General features: G+C 47.1%; 1 protein-coding gene across 4 annotated transcripts in view; it reads left to right on the top strand.

Annotated features, from left to right (window-relative positions):
• Positions 1 to 16,023, top strand: part of LOC144754038 (flavin-containing monooxygenase 5-like) — a 289,281-nt gene extending 273,258 nt beyond the window's left edge. For all 4 annotated transcript variants that reach the window (XM_078641572.1, XM_078641559.1, XM_078641565.1 and 1 more), the window contains 2 exons: positions 189 to 261; positions 12,476 to 16,023. In XM_078641572.1, coding sequence (XP_078497698.1) covers positions 189 to 261; positions 12,476 to 12,821 — 419 coding nt within the window. In that variant the 3' untranslated portion in view covers positions 12,822 to 16,023. The remainder of the gene's footprint in view (positions 1 to 188; positions 262 to 12,475) is intronic.
• The last annotated feature ends 297 nt before the right edge of the window (positions 16,024 to 16,320 follow it).

Consider the following 16,320-nt stretch of genomic DNA (forward strand, 5'->3'; position numbering starts at 1 on the left):
GTGAATACCAAAAATTAGTTAAGTTTGACTTTTCGTCTAAGGTAGACTTTTGGTTTAACTTTACCTTTGTGAATCGGCCCCCAGTGAATTTCATCACAACTAATGTTATCCCTCACCACAGCTAATGTTTTGACGTTCCTATACCTTGTATAGCACCCCTACTTACCACAGTATCACTTCTCTTCTAGGGTTAAACAAGCTACCTTCGGTAGATGAGATGGAAGCCGATATTGCAATGAAGAACGAAGCATTGGAAAAACGGTACGGTACCATACATTTCTTTCAGTTGTCTTCCTTTATTTTGAATTCTTTCCTCAGCTCCCCAAATAAACATATCAAGCTTACCAGCTCACCAAATGACCACATGTTTATACTTTTTTTAGCCCCAAAGGCACAGCACCCAACCCTGCTCTCAATAAATTGCAACCCAAATTTACTTTCAAGGGAAGGCACCCAATATTATTGTCAGGGGACTGCAAAAACCTGGCTCTCGAGTTATGACACTCTTCCCTTTGTTCACATGGGATGGCAGCCACACCAGCTCTTAAGGAGCTGAGTCTCGTCAATGATTGATGGCCTGCCACATGTCAACACAGAAGGACTTCTCACTTCCCACATCTCAAGTGCGTGCTTTATCCTCAATTGTCAGGGGGCAGTATTATCCGATGGAATAGCAGTCTACCCTTTTCACTGTTAAGCAGGGGTGTTTCCACCGCTGAGGTGGAGGAGCTGCCCCACAGGAAAAATAAAATGATAATAACAACATGTTCTTATCATTTATTTTTCAGTACTCCTCTGTAGGGGTGGGGCGGGCTGGACTGCCCACAGAGCAGGGGGAGGAGTGGTGGGCACTCTCTAAGTGTGCATGATGGTTTGGCCGGCCAAACCGTCATGCACACTTGGCATGTTCTCCACCAGGCTGTGTTGCACAGCCTGGGTGGAGAACATTCCCAGGCTCCCAATCCCCATCTGAGCACTGAACCACCGCCCTCAGACCAATCACGACATTACAATTAGTAGCGTCGTGATTAGCTAGGGCAGTTTGGAAGCCTGGGTGCTTCCTGTTCCTGCTGCCTGCATCGGCGAAAGAAGAAGAGGACAGAGGAGAAGCGGAGGCTGGCAGGTAAGTTTATGTTTTCTTTCCGTTTATTTTTTTCAGGTCTCGCCTACATAGCACGCAGGTGTTGCATAGGAGGAGACCTTTAGACATCGATTCAGTTTTTCAGGCAAAAACGTGCACGCATTGCATTGCCCACAACTCTTCGAAACAAACCCAACTACGCTCAGTTCCGAAAAGCTCTAAAAACTTGGCTCTTCAATAAATAACCACCATGACTGTCTGTGCTCTTCTGACCTCTTCGTACCTGGCGCCGGGAAACCCTATTTGGGTATCTGTTGCGCATTACAAATTAAGTAACTAAACTAAACTAAACTTTGAATGGCAACGCGTGCACGTTTGGCGATTCCCTTGCAGGAGCGAGCTTTGTAACCATCTGTTTGTAATTAACAGATGGTTCTTGCTCACTCCCGCAAAGGAAACAGGCGCAGCCCCCCTTCTCTCTCCCCCCTCCCCCTGCTGCCTCCTCCTCCTCGTCAAACTTTTTTATTATACGTGTCGATGACAGGCCTGTCTAAAACCTTTTGCTAGCCATCACTAAGTTTATGGAAGACTTTTTTTTCTTTTTTTTTTTTTTGCTTTGATAAGACTCCTAAAACAGCTCACAGGCCCAATGCAACAGAAAGAAAAACAAACTTGTCTGGAGAGACGCAGTAATTGTCAAACACGTCACGGAGGTAGCTAGCAGTGCATGGTTTTTTTTGGACACGGGAGATGTGCGGTTTCCTAGAAAGTGACCTGAGGTGGGACAGGGCAGCAATTATCTGTGTGCCATGGCTTTCTGCAGGCTCTTGGGATGTGACATTGGCTGTCCATGTCTGGAGTATTCACCTCAGGTGTTGTTTCCAGTTGCCCGTTGGTAGGTACACGTGCCACAGCCAGGCTGGCTGAAGTGAACATCTCTTGGCCCCTTGCTAATGAGGTGGTTTTGCGATGGTACCCCACCTGTTTCAATACTGCTAATGCCCAATCTGGCCTACAAAAGGCCAGGCAGATACCCCCGGGGGTTACGTGCGCTTATTGTGAGCTACCAGGGGCGGCAGGTGCACCAGCTGTCACTGGCCTGGAGGAGGCGGCCCACCTTCCTGCGCAGAAGTGGAGCACAAAGGGTCTTGTGAGGGTGAAGACTAGGCCTCCTGTTAATGTTGGTGCGGGGGAAATGGCCAAACAAATGCCCACTCCAGCGAATTACCGATAAAAACAGTGCCCGGGCACACTTGGTTCCTTTTTCGTGAACTGATTCATATGTTTGAATGTTGGCTGGAGATTTTTGTCGGAGGGTCGAATTTTAGTAAAGTGGTGGAAAACAAACTGTAACAGGTTTTGGTCACCTTAGCTGATGTTTTCGAGCAAATCCGCAAAACTCAAATTTAACAAGAGTTGCTGAACTCCCATTAAAAAGGATAAGATGCTTTGGGTTGAGACTATGTCCTATCCGAGCCTAGCAAATAATAGCTAGCGAGTTTTGTGATAGCAACACATGTTGCTCGCTGAACTACCTAAACCAACTTATTGCTGACTCAGGCACCAGGTCATCTATTTCTATTTCTATAGGCTACATGTCTCAGTGGGACTGCTCCTTCGGTGCCAACCCCACCCTTGTTTCCTTCATTTACATATCCCTGTTATGGGCAATATTAACTCAGCAGAAACCAGAGCTCTGTATGAACACAAGCAATGCATCAATGAATGGATGCGCCCGGGCGGCCAGACCTACCCTGCAGGATCTGGTACATGCTCCAGTAGATGCGCAGGCAGGTCTTCTCCTTCTTCATACCGTGCCGGCAGCGGCAGCTGGATAGCGCCTTCTGCTTCAGCGCCTCGGTGGCGTTACAGCACTCATCCTTGGCATCCACCTTGCTGAAGTTGCCCTCCTTGCTGGCCATGCACTGGCGCAGCATGCGGTACTTGCGGCTGCAGCTCGATTCGTTCAGGCACTGCTCGCTGGCCCGCACGCAGTCCAGGCACACGCCGGCGGCCGTAAGGGCCCTGTCCAGGGCCGGCCCTAGGGCGGTGCGACCGATGGCTTATGTAAAATTTCCTATAAGCTGATTAACACAAGTATGTTTGATTGTCTCTATGTAATGTGTGTGTGATACAAAGTGCTGTGACATCCTTTACTGGTATGAGTGGCTCTATACAATTAATTCAATGCACCTGAGAGAGAGTTGTAATGGAGACTTGGTCACTGTTAACAGAGTGCTAGTGATAGAATCCATGGTGGAGGTGGTCATTAGGGGGGCACCGACTAACACTGTCGCACTGGGCGCCACCAGCGCTTAAGCCGGCCCTGGCCCTCACCTCTGAGCCGGACCACAGGACGGCTGTGGGAGACAGGGCAAGTGCTTACAGAGGGTACAATGACGGCAAGGCGCTCAGCGCTAAAAGTTTAATCGACACAAAACTCAAGACACGCAGGGCTCTGGGAAGCAAGCAGTAAAAGTAGTCTCAGACCCCCCACACTTCAAATTCCTGCACTTGTATCGCACTGACGCAAGGGTTAAGCTGGGGACCGAACAGGGTCCGATGTTTTGAAAAAAGCTGACAAATGATGGACAGGTTTGATGGCCCTGGAAGTCCCTATCTCGGTGGCTCCCAAACGTTTTTGACCCGTGTGTCCCCTGACCCACTGGCCATAGGATGTGGCTCCCTACTACGTCACTTTTCCTTGACGGGTGGAGAGATGCAAGCCTGGCCCCAGGAGCACCTCCATCCCTCTCCCCGAAAACAGCTGGGATGAAGCTGATGAAGTTATCACAACCATACAGTGTCCCTCCCGCCCACAGCCCCCACAGTGCCAGCAGTGTGCACATCCATGGATGCAGGCTCCAGGCCCTTCCCTCCAGTTCCCACTGGACATTGTGTGCCAGCAGCACTCCCACGGTACAAAAGGGGGTGGTGATGGACGGAGCATCTGAATCAATCAAACACTCACACCCAGTCAAAAGATCTGGGTTTAATCCATCACCATTCTTTAGCCCACTCTGCCACCCCAGTTCAGACATGGCTATATGCAAATCAGTCTGACCCTGTGCCTCATGGGAACAGTCCAGCCCGAACTGCCAAGCCATGTCTTCCCTGGACCGGAAACAAGCTTCCGAGGACCGGTTTCTGGCATTCCAGCCGTCTTCAGCCCGGCTTGCTTGAATCCAGTGGCAAAGTGAGCAAGGGACTCACGTCTGAGCATACCCTGCCACACTTATGGTGGCCAAAAGCGGTACAAAAGGGGCTGGTGATGGACGGAGCATCTGAATCAATCAAACACTCACACCCAGTCAAAAGATCTGGGTTTAATCCATCACCGTTCTTTAGCCCACTCTGCCACCCCAGTTCAGACATGGCTATATGCAAATCAGTCTGACCCTGTGCCTCATGGGAACAGTCCAGCCCGAACTGCCAAGCCATGTCTTCCCTGGACCGGAAACAAGCTTCAGAGGACCGGTTTCTGGCATTCCAGCCGTCTTTAGCACGGCTTGCTTGAATCCAGTGGCAAAGTGAGCAAGGGACTCACGTATGAGCATACCCTGCCACACTTATGGTGGCCAAAAGCAGTACAAAAGGGGGTGGTGATGGACGGAGCATCTGAATCAATCAAACACTCACACCCAGTCAAAAGATCTGGGTTTAATCCATCACTGTTCTTTAGCCCACTCTGCCACCCCAGTTCAGACATGGCTATATGCAAATCAGCCAGTGTCTAACCCAGGGTGGTGTGGAGTGCAAAAAAACGACGGATTTAGGCCCAGATCTTTGTACTGGGGTGAATGTATGACATTGTTCTACATTCTGTCCATCAACTGTGTTTTTTGCAATTTTCACCCCGAGTGGGCTGGGTATGCTCAGACGTGAGTCCCAGGCTCTCCACACCACTGGAGTCAAGCTATCCAGGCTGATGAAGGCTGATAGCCAGAAACCGGTCCTTGGATGCTTGATTCCGGTCTGGGAAAGACATGGCTTGGTAGTTAGGACTGGACTGTTCCCATGAGGCACAGGGTCAGAGCTGATTTGCATATAGCCAGTGTCTAACCCAGGGTGGTGTGGAGTGCAAAAAACGATGGATTTAGGCCCAGATCCTTGTACTGGTGTGAATGTATGACATTGTTCTACATTCTGTCCATCAACTGTGTTTTTTGCAATTTTCACCCCGAGTGGGCTGGGTATGCTCAGACGTGAGTCCCAGGCTCTCCACACCACTGGAGTCAAGCTATCCAGGCTGATGAAGGCTGATAGCCAGAAACTGTTCCTTGGATGCTTGATTCCGGTCTGGGAAAGCCATGGCTTGGTAGTTAGGACTGGACTGTTCCCATGAGGCACAGGGTCAGAGCTGATTTGCATATAGCCAGTGTCTAACCCAGGGTGGTGTGGAGTGCAAAAAAACGATGGATTTAGGCCCAGATCCTTGTACTGGGGTGAATGTATGACATTGTTCTCCATTCTGTCCATCAACTGTGTTTTTTGCAATTTTCACCCCGAGTGGGCTGGGTATGCTCAGACGTGAGTCCCAGGCTCTCCACACCACTGGAGTCAAGCTATCCAGGCTGATAGCCAGAAACCGGTCCTTGGATGCTTGATTCCGGTCTGGGAAAGACATGGCTTGGTAGTTCGGACTGGACTGTTCCCATGAGGCACAGGGTCAGAGCTGATTTGCATATAGCCAGTGTCTAACCCAGGGTGGTGTGGAGTGCAAAAAAACGATGGATTTAGGCCAGGATCCTTGTACTGGGGTGAATGTATGACATTGTTCTACATTCTGTCCATCAACTGTGTTTTTTGCAATTTTCACCCCGAGTGGGCAGGGTATGCTCAGACATGAGTCCCAGGCTCTCCACACCACTGGAGTCAAGCTATCCAGGCTGATGAAGGCTGATAGCCAGAAACCGGTCCTTGGATGCTTGATTCCGGTCTGGGAAAGACATGGCTTGGTAGTTCGGACTGGACTGTTCCCATGAGGCACAGGGTCAGAGCTGATTTGCATATAGCCAGTGTCTAACCCAGGGTGGTGTGGAGTGCAAAAAAAACGATGGATTTAGGCCCAGATCCTTGTACTGGGGTGAATGTATGACATTGTTCTACATTCTGTCCATCAACTGTGTTTTTTGCAATTTTCACCCCGAGTGGGCAGGGTATGCTCAGACATGAGTCCCAGGCTCTCCACACCACTGGAGTCAAGCTATCCAGGCTGATGAAGGCTGATAGCCAGAAACCGGTCCTTGGATGCTTGATTCCGGTCTGGGAAAGACATGGCTTGGTAATTCGGACTGGACTGTTCCCATGAGGCACAGGGTCAGAGCTGATTTGCATATAGCCAGTGTCTAACCCAGGGTGGTGTGGAGTGCAAAAAAACGACGGATTTAGGCCCAGATCCTTGTACTGGGGTGAATGTATGACATTGTTCTACATTCTGTCCATCAACTGTGTTTTTTGCAATTTTCACCCCGAGTGGGCTGGGTATGCTCAGACGTGAGTCCCAGGCTCTCCACACCACTGGAGTCAAGCTATCCAGGCTGATGAAGGCTGATAGCCAGAAACTGGTCCTTGGATGCTTGATTCCGGTCTGGGAAAGACATGGCTTGGTAGTTCGGACTGGACTGTTCCCATGAGGCACAGGGTCAGAGCTGATTTGCATATAGCCAGTGTCTAACCCAGGGTGGTGTGGAGTGCAAAAAAATGATGGATTTAGGCCCAGATCCTTGTACTGGGGTGAATGTATGACATTGTTCTACATTCTGTCCATCAACTGTGTTTTTTGCAATTTTCACCCCGAGTGGGCTGGGTATGCTCAGACGTGAGTCCCAGGCTCTCCACACCACTGGAGTCAAGCTATCCAGGCTGATGAAGGCTGATAGCCAGAAACTGGTCCTTGGATGCTTGATTCCGGTCTGGGAAAGACATGGCTTGGTAGTTCGGACTGGACTGTTCCCATGAGGCACAGGGTCACAGCTGATTTGCATATAGCCAGTGTCTAACCCAGGGTGGTGTGGAGTGCAAAAAAATGATGGATTTAGGCCCAGATCCTTGTACTGGGGTGAATGTATGACATTGTTCTACATTCTGTCCATCAACTGTGTTTTTTGCAATTTTCACCCCGAGTGGGCTGGGTATGCTCAGACGTGAGTCCCAGGCTCTCCACACCACTAGAGTCAAGCTATCTGGGCTGATGAAGGCTGATAGCCAGAAACCGGTCCTTGGATGCTTGATTCCAGTCTGGGAAAGACATGGCTTGGTAGTTCGGACTGGACGGTTCCCATGAGGCACAGGGTCAGAGCTGATTTGCATATAGCCAGTGTCTAACCCAGGGTGGTGTGGAGTGCAAAAAAACGATGGATTTAGGCCCAGATCCTTGTACTGGGGTGAATGTATGACATTGTTCTACATTCTGTCCATCAACTGTGTTTTTTGCAAGCAGCACTCCCACAGCATCTCACAGATGAGGCATCCACCCTTGGCCTCACTGCAGAACGTCTGCAGGGCACGTGGAGCAGCAGTCACCATGGGCCCACTCTTGCTTCTCCACCAAAACTCATTCATCAAGCAGCAGCACCCACTCTTTATCCCAATGCAGAGGGACCCCACCCCTTGTCCGGCACTCTGTCTCCCCTCAAGGCCCATCAGTCCATCCAGGGAAGGAGGTGACCATATTGGAACTGCCACCCCATGCACACTCCATTCCTCACACATTGCCGGCAGCACTCCCTCAATGCCACAGCAGGAGGGGCCCACTCTGTGCCTGCTGTTCCTCTCTACCTCAACTCCTCTGCATTCCAGTTCTGCGCTGGAGGTGAAGGTGTGCACCCCGGGCCTCCCATGTCTCTTCACCAGCACAGCAAACCCGAGCAAAGGTGCACAACTCGGACCCATTCATCCCCTTCCACCAGTTACCCCTCCAGTGTGTCAGCATCCAGAATCTACTGCCCCCCAGTGTGCCAGGTCCATGCCTCGGAGTGGAAGTCCATTTACATGATCTCCGCCCCCCTCCACCCCTGGCACCTCAGCATCCTAGTTCCACGCCTCGAGGTGGAAGCACGCACCATTGTGCCTGCTGTCCCCCTCTCCAAATCCCCCCGTGCACCCGTTCCGGAGTGGAGGTGACTACCCCCGGGTCGTCGAAGGTCAGAGGCCAGATGGAGCCAGTCTCTCAGCAGCAGCACTGGACCCCGGAGACACAGCCGTGAGAGACCCGTAAAAGAGGTCCCACCAACCCTCTACCACCTCCTCTACCTTGTAGGAGACTGCAAGAGCCCCAGGCGAACAATAGGAATCTGTGTCCAGCAGCCGACCCTGGAAAACAGAATCCAAGGGAGTCCAGTGGCATCAAAAACACACATTCACAAACGCAAATGCGTGATACATTCATGAAGATGGTGAGGTGAGCGCTGGCCACGCCCTCTGTGAGACAGGTCTGGGCCTGCGACGTGGACGAACACTAGCACTTATCTGTCTTTGTTCTTGCCACCTCCCTGCTGTCCCTTACTCTGAGTTGGTCTTATTCGAGGGGCAGTGATACTCGGAGCGATATGGACTGTGTAACAAGTTTACTATTGTATACTGTAGACGGGACTGGAACCTAAACCTCTGAGGCGGAAAGCCGGAGGAGCTACTCGTTTTTTAAAATTGTTTATCCTGTGTTGTTGCATATTTTAAAACTTTGTATCCTCACCTGAGCTCTTTTCTGGGCCAAATCGCCAAGCAGGCTTATCACATTCAGCGGAATTAGCGCTGTTTCGTGAAATTGTTTCTTCACGGCCGCCATCGCCGCAGACGCGAGGCCACGCCCACCTGACAGGCCACGCCCACACCCCCCGCCTATAAAACATTAGCGCTGACCACTAGCGCGCCCACTGGAACCTAAACCTCTGAGGCGGAAAGCCGGAGGAGCTACTCGTTTTTTAAAAATTGTTTATCCTGTGTTGTTGCATATTTTAAAACTTTGTATCCTCACCTGAGCTCTTTTCTGGGCCAAATCGCCAAGCAGGCTTATCACATTCAGCGGAACTAGCGCTGTTTCGTGAAATTGTTTCTTCACGGCCGCCATCGCTGCAGACGCGAGGCCAGATGGCAGTCAGCCCGACCTCTATTACACCAACTCCACTGGCTACCAGTCAGTGAAAGAACAGCTTTTAAGGTCCACTGCCTGGTCTTCAAGGCTCTCACCGGTCCTTCCCCTGCCTTTTTGAAGTCCCTGATCACTCCTTACCGTCCCTCTCGTACTCTGAGGTCCACCCACCTCCAGCTCCTAGTCGTCCCCCGCGTCAAACTCACCACATCTGGTGGTCGCAGCTTCTCTTATCTTGCCCCTAAGCTGTGGAACTCTCTCCCACTTTCACTTAAGACCTCTTGCTCCCTCCTCTCTTTTAGGAAATCTTTAAAAACACTGCTCTTTTCCCACTGCCACTAAACTCCCTCCGTCTAACGTTAGGATCCCAGTCAGCGCCAGGAAACTCATGGTGACAGTGCGCTCAACAAATACCTCTTAACAATAACAACAATAACAATAACAATGGCGTTCTTTTTTAGGTTGGATTTGCTCTCAAACACACCTATTGCTACCAATATACATACAGTGGGCTTTGGGTCCACCATTTTCTACCTTTGTCTTTTCGACAACCAGCTTCCTTCTGCCATTGGCTACAAGACTTTGTCAATCAAGGCTTCGCTAAGCCGGTGGAGTATTCATCTCTCACTTAATGGTATTTGCTGTTTCGGTGTATCTTTCTGCCTCTACTTCAATGTTTGCATTGCACTGCACAAGAGACGGTTTTACAACTACAGGCCTCTCTGTTGATTCCTGCTGGCTCCCACTCAAGTGCCTCGCTCTAATGTGCTGCATGTGTTAGTACATTAAACCCAGACCTGTGGGATTTTCCAGTGCTTGTTTACACTCCGTTTTACCTGCGCGTTTTTAATTTTGCTTGCGACCAACGATATTAGTGTTTCTGTTGAGAATTAAATACATGCAATCCAGAGGATTTACCTAAATCACACGTCTCACTTCTTTTTTCATGTCTGAGATCTGTTTAAACAGGTTAGTAAGATGCACCAGCTAAACTGGAGGGCTATGGAGTAGGATACAGGAAGTTATAATACAAAATGTAATCAACTCACGCTGACTACATTCTTGTATATTAATGCAAACTGGCCCAGTGGGTGGGGAATTACTACATTATGATGTCTGTTCATCAAAGCACTTGCACATCTGCAGTAAAGGCCAGAAGCCAAATTGCTCTTTTCCACCACAGATATTTCTTCATTACAACTAATAGGAGTAGCCTATATCCAGATAAGCAGTGAGTACAAAAAGATTGCTCATGCAAATATTTTTATGAAAAACATAACCTTTCAATTCCACTTGTTAAGAAAACAGCTCGACGTGTGTCTTTGAGAGCTGGGAAATGACAGAATGGAAATCCCACCAAACCTCAGCAGAATGCTTAAAGATAAAGAAAACACTACTTATTATTATAAAGAATGACAGATACCAGATCTAAATTAAATGGAAACCCTTTTGGTGAGGCGAGCTTTGTCCACGCCCGCTGTGAGACAGGTCTGGGCCTGCGACGTGGACGAACACCAGCACTTATCTGGCTTTGTTCTTGCCACCTCCAGACCTCCCCAAGTGTCGCAACGACCACGTGAAAACAATGCCGTGTGTATTCCAAACAACGAACAGCAACCTAATCTAGTGCCGCAGGGGAAAGCTGCCTTGCAGTCCGTTCACATCAAACAACTGGTGCTTGAGTACTGACCACAGAAAATCGGTCAGACACAGCGGTTTCCAAACTGGTGCACATCTATTCGCAGCGCCCCAAACAAGTTTTGATGGCGCACAGATTGGGAACCACTGGTATAGCACAACTGCAGCTTTCCCTCTCCATTGTGCTCTTCTTTGAGGCCCTCTGTTGGTAGTATAGTGCTACTTCAGTTTCAAGCGCCCTTGTTTTGCCCTCTGATGACAACTGCTTGCAGTACAGTGCCACAAGCCTTACATCGCCATCTCCATAGTACTCTCTTGTGAGGGCTTTTGTAGGCTACATAGTGACACTTCAGCTTTCCAGCACCGATCTGAGGCTTTGGAAAACTGGGGTCTAGATGCAGGGCAGTGATGTCCACTTGGTCAATGCACACTCATGTCTTTGTTTTCTATGCTGTAAGTATGGTTTTGCATTTACACAAAATAAAGACTGTAAATCTCAACCCTCTGAAGCATATATATGAATAGTATAGGAAGGCCAGATTTATTTTCTTTTTCGTCTGTTAGTGCTATTTCTATGTATAGTTGTTAGTAACATATTGCAAATAAAAGAATGTAGGGGAAAAGTTAAACTGGATGAACCATTAAGTGTTAACCCAGGAAGAACTGTGATACTCTGAGAGTCCTGCCATCCTCTCAATTTTCTGCTCACTCATTCACCAATAATCGTTTAGAAGATGTTTAGCGCAGGTGCAGTTCTCTCCCCAACCCACATTAAATTTTACGAGAGCATACCTGTCTTCTCTTTAGCACAGCTGCATTCCACCATCATGTCTGAAAACAAGGGTCAAGGGTCAAGAGTATAGTGCAACTACAGGCCCCCATGTCTTTTGCATTTTGCTGCGGGGACATATTTTGGCTCCTTCAGCTTTCAAGGATTTGGTTTCTCCTTTGTGGGAATCTGGTGGCTGTATAGAAGAACTGCAGCTCTCCTGATCCTAGTTTGGTTGACAGTGACGCCCTCATAGCGCTCTGGGTAAAAAGGTTGACCAACCTGTTACATCTTTGAGGTATGTGAAGTCTCACGTCTCTTAGTCGGCCAAGGACAAAAGCAAATAAAAAATTCCCATTGCACTGCAAAACAAAAATACTTTGTATGCAAAATCCATGAATGAGCTACACAATTAAATGCGTGATGACTGAGTCTGCTTTTCAAATGTTAAATTGTTCCTCCAAAAGGCAAAAAGACGCATCAAAGCTGATAGACGTGAGAATACATTGCTACAGGGGGGTAATCAAGATATATTTAACAATGTCTCAAGCCAATAGTGGCTGACCTGATGCCCTTTTCTATATGTATGAAGTATATATTGAATAGAATATGTTTCCTAGAATGTTGCAAGCACCATACATGCCAAGCCTAATATTGATGCAAGCACCATTACACAAGAACCCTAAAAACATACATACATTCTGAACCAAGTGCACCCCTGTTTAATCATTTACTGCATTTTGTTAATATGGTGCTGGGATGTCACCCTTGGCGTGAGGTAAATTTGTACTTTAATGAAGATGTAATGCAGAATGATCACTTTATAGGGGATGTTGTAAACCATCCAAAAACGTCTATTCTATCTACACCAACAAACACCTGTCTTTCTCCCTTTTAGGTACGTGCCCAGCCAGCGTCACACAATACAAGTAGATTATATTGACTACATGGATGAACTCGCCCAACAGACTGGTGTAAAACCCAACTTGCTCAGCCTCTTCCTCCGGGACCCTCGACTGGCAATGGAGGTGTGCTTTGGCCCCTGCACACCTTACCAGTACCGACTGACTGGACCGGGAAAGTGGGATGGAGCCAGAAAAGCCATCTTGACCCAGTGGGACCGCATCATCAAGCCGACAAGAACTCGAATTCCGGAAGAGTGCACCAATTCCAAAATGATGCCCCTCCTTTTTAAAATAGCTGGACTAGTCCTGATGTTTGCTGTGATCTTCACTGTTTTATAAAGTGAGAGAGCAACAGTGGAGGGGGAGTAAAAGTGTGTAAACATTTTACCTAAGGAAAATTGGCACTTACAATTTCAGGCGCCCTACATTTTAGCAAATGTTCATTTATCAATCTCAAAACTCCCACAGCCTTGCCTGTTTCTAAACCATACAAAGTGAAACAACTCACCAACGTTTCCTCCCATTCCACCCACTGTGTCAAAATGGAGTACATCGCATGGAAACTTAAAGGGCAAATATTGGGTCTAATTTATGAGGTCTCTTGTGCCGCCGGAATGTCATGTTCTGTGGTGCAGAAGCCTGTTCCATGTTTACCAGGCAGCACTAAGCCACTTTTTTGGCTTAAGGCTGCCTCGTAAATATTGTTCCCTTTAACGTCAGTTTCTGTGTTATAGGGGCATGCAATGGGTGTTGCTCGGTGTTCCCAGAAATATCCATGGCTTTTTGACACTGCCCCAGATGTATGAGAAATTGTAACTGTGCGGTAGCACCAGAAACTTACGCCTCCCCAGTGGTGGCATAAGGAAGGCACAACGAGGAGAAATATCTTCGCTTCTCCTCGTTTTTTATTTTTCTATGTGTGCTACATTCTGCAGCACACACAGACAGAGGAAAGCGCCTCTTTTTATTTTTTTTGTGCAGGAAGGTCTCCCTTCCTGCACAAAAATAATCATCCCTGCAATGCAGGCACTCTTGCACCATAGTGCAAAGGTGCCTGCATTGGAGCTTGGCAGTCCATTGTGCACTGGTGCAGGGGAGGACAGGAATGCGTGTATCTGATAGATATGGCACATTCCTGCCCTTTTCTTTTGTGGTAGGGCAATGCAGGAGGAAGGCCTGGGGCGCTGCCCTACGGCAAAACCTCATAAATGAGGCTCATTGTGTTTAAAGGCTATATTATTAGCTAAAAATAGGTATTAGTCATTACAGACTTGACAAAGATACTCTATATTGAATCTACTACATCAGAAAGAACACTTCTGAGAATACCACTACAGTGAATCAGCTAGTACAAGGACAAGTGTACACCCTAATACATATCCTTCCCCCAATACCTGACCCTAAGACTAAACTTTAGAGTAACTATAACCCTAACACAATGACTTGCCCAAAATCTTCCACTGACACTAAAACCAACTCTAAACCCAACGCTAAGCCTGCCCCATACCTACATTATCACTAAAGCCCTTCACTCATAAACCTCAATGTAATGCTATCCTTTAACCTAAATATAAACTAAACCTGAGGAAAATACAGTACAATACAATTCGTAGAGCGTATAACTACCCCACTGGATTACATGTAGATACAGTGGAGACCACTCCTAGAAGAGCTAGAAAAACCTCATACCCTAACCTCAAAATTAATACAGATCCTAACCATAGCCCACACCCTAAACCTAACCCTTGGCCCACACCATACACCTAACCCTACACAACAATACCCTTTACTCTAACCCTTTCATCCACCTCATTCGATGTAGTTATATTATCAGTAGTGGCCCTTGCGATTTGGTGGCATGTTTTTAATGGTACATCAATGTAGTAAATTCTCAGTAGGGGGGGTTACATTTTCAAGTATATAACCAGATGTACTGGGTCAAAAGAGTACCTACTCTTGTGAATTGTATAATGTGTCAAATAGTGCTCCCCTTACATAAACGGAGTCAGCATCCCCGACCCTCATGCCACATCGTTCTTCCCTTTCTGCTGAAAGAATTAGGGGCTTATTTACAAGCCCCTTGCGCCACCGGTACGTGACTTTTCCCCCATATTAAAAGTGATGCGCCGGTGGCAAACAAGCCCCTTAATCTCACCAATCAGCGGCCGAGCTACTGGTAGCTGGCCATCGCACCCCTGACACTAAAAACCACATGTCCATCACATGCTTAGCTTAACACAAATATCATAATTTCTGTCTTTAAGTTTATATTTGCCAGGAGGGCGAGTGCTCTAAACGTGCCAGAATTCATATGTGATGTTTAGTAAAACACCTAAAAGAGTAAATAGTGAGGAACTGACTTATTGTATGTTGTTTTTGATTTATCTATGATAGTATTAATAATTTAAGCCTGTCATTACAGGGTGACTGAATGCAACCTTCCCTGGTACATTGCCCAGGTATTTATATTGCTCAGTCGGCCTCCTCATTCTTCTTTGCACTGGTTACTAGTGAAGTGCTGAGCAGGCACATGTTGTTTCTGTTCTTCTCTCTGTGCAGCATCAGGCAAGACAGCCTGTTGCATTGAGAAACTAGGCCTATGCAAGGACTAGATAGCCCAGATGCAATATCATTCTAGAGAGATAAATCTGTGTCACTCTCTTACTGAGCTCAATGTGCCATGGTGACAGTGACAAGGAGATGAAAGGATGAGTGCATGTCAGACAATCACTCGCAAAAATGTCTTCCAACACAAATATTGCTTGTGAAAATATTCCCCACTGGGTGCATATTTTGTATTATTATCTCCTATCGGAAGATATTTTTTCAAAAGAAATTTGGGGCACAATGGTTCTGTCAGGCTGCATTTTAGTTGGGATGTTTTATGTCAGAATATTGTTAGCTAAAATAGCATGTGACAAAAATACTGCATCCTAAATTTTCTTGAAAAAATGTCATCCCATTGGGTGTAAATTTCTATTAATAATGCCATTGGGTCAATATTTGTAAAAACATTTAGATTTCTACTATTGACGCCAATGGGTCAACATTTGTATAAACATTTAGGGCATCATATTTTGGTTTCGATATTCTGGTACTATACCAAAAGAATAAAGGTGGAGGAAATTCTAATGTGGGTGGCAAGGGGGGATAATCAAGCATAGGATTGACTCATGGGTAACCAATCTGGCTGACAACAGGAAATGGATTTAATAGCTGACCAGGGAGAGCTGAACATCGAGACATCCAATGGAACCTACACTGCTGGCTATTGTAAACCCCTTTCTGCAACTATGGATTCAGCTATGGATTCCTTCTGCACTTTCTGCAGCTACTTATGCCTTCAGATGGCCCTATTTTAGCTAGTTTCTTCATGAGATCTTGAATGGTTCTCAGATGGGATCTAAAAAGAGTACAGTCATGGTCCAGCAAATTCTGGGACTACAGAATGGAAACCAATCTCATGCATTTATATGAGTGTGGACATGCGCTGTTTAACTGACTGCATTCTGATACAGCTGTAAATAAATATTCCACTGAATTTTTTGTGTTGTTTTGCCTTTTTTATGCACGACTCTCATAGAACACCATTAGTGTGAATAAATGAATTCTGAATCCAGTAATTCATTTCTGTGACCTAACAACGGTGGGTAAGAAAAAAATTACTTTGCTGTAACTAAAGCTCTACATAATTAGTATTGATCATAAATTCATATGCTTGAAACATCCCTGTCATCTGGCAGCCTCACATTATACAAATATACAGTACATGGCAACAAAGGTAAAATAGTCTTACCCCACTGGAATAAGTGTCCTTGGACCACTTGGCCTACCGTCG

The sequence above is a fragment of the Lissotriton helveticus genome, chromosome 1_1, assembly GCF_964261635.1.
Source record: "Lissotriton helveticus chromosome 1_1, aLisHel1.1, whole genome shotgun sequence".
Lineage (NCBI taxonomy): Eukaryota > Metazoa > Chordata > Amphibia > Caudata > Salamandridae > Lissotriton > Lissotriton helveticus.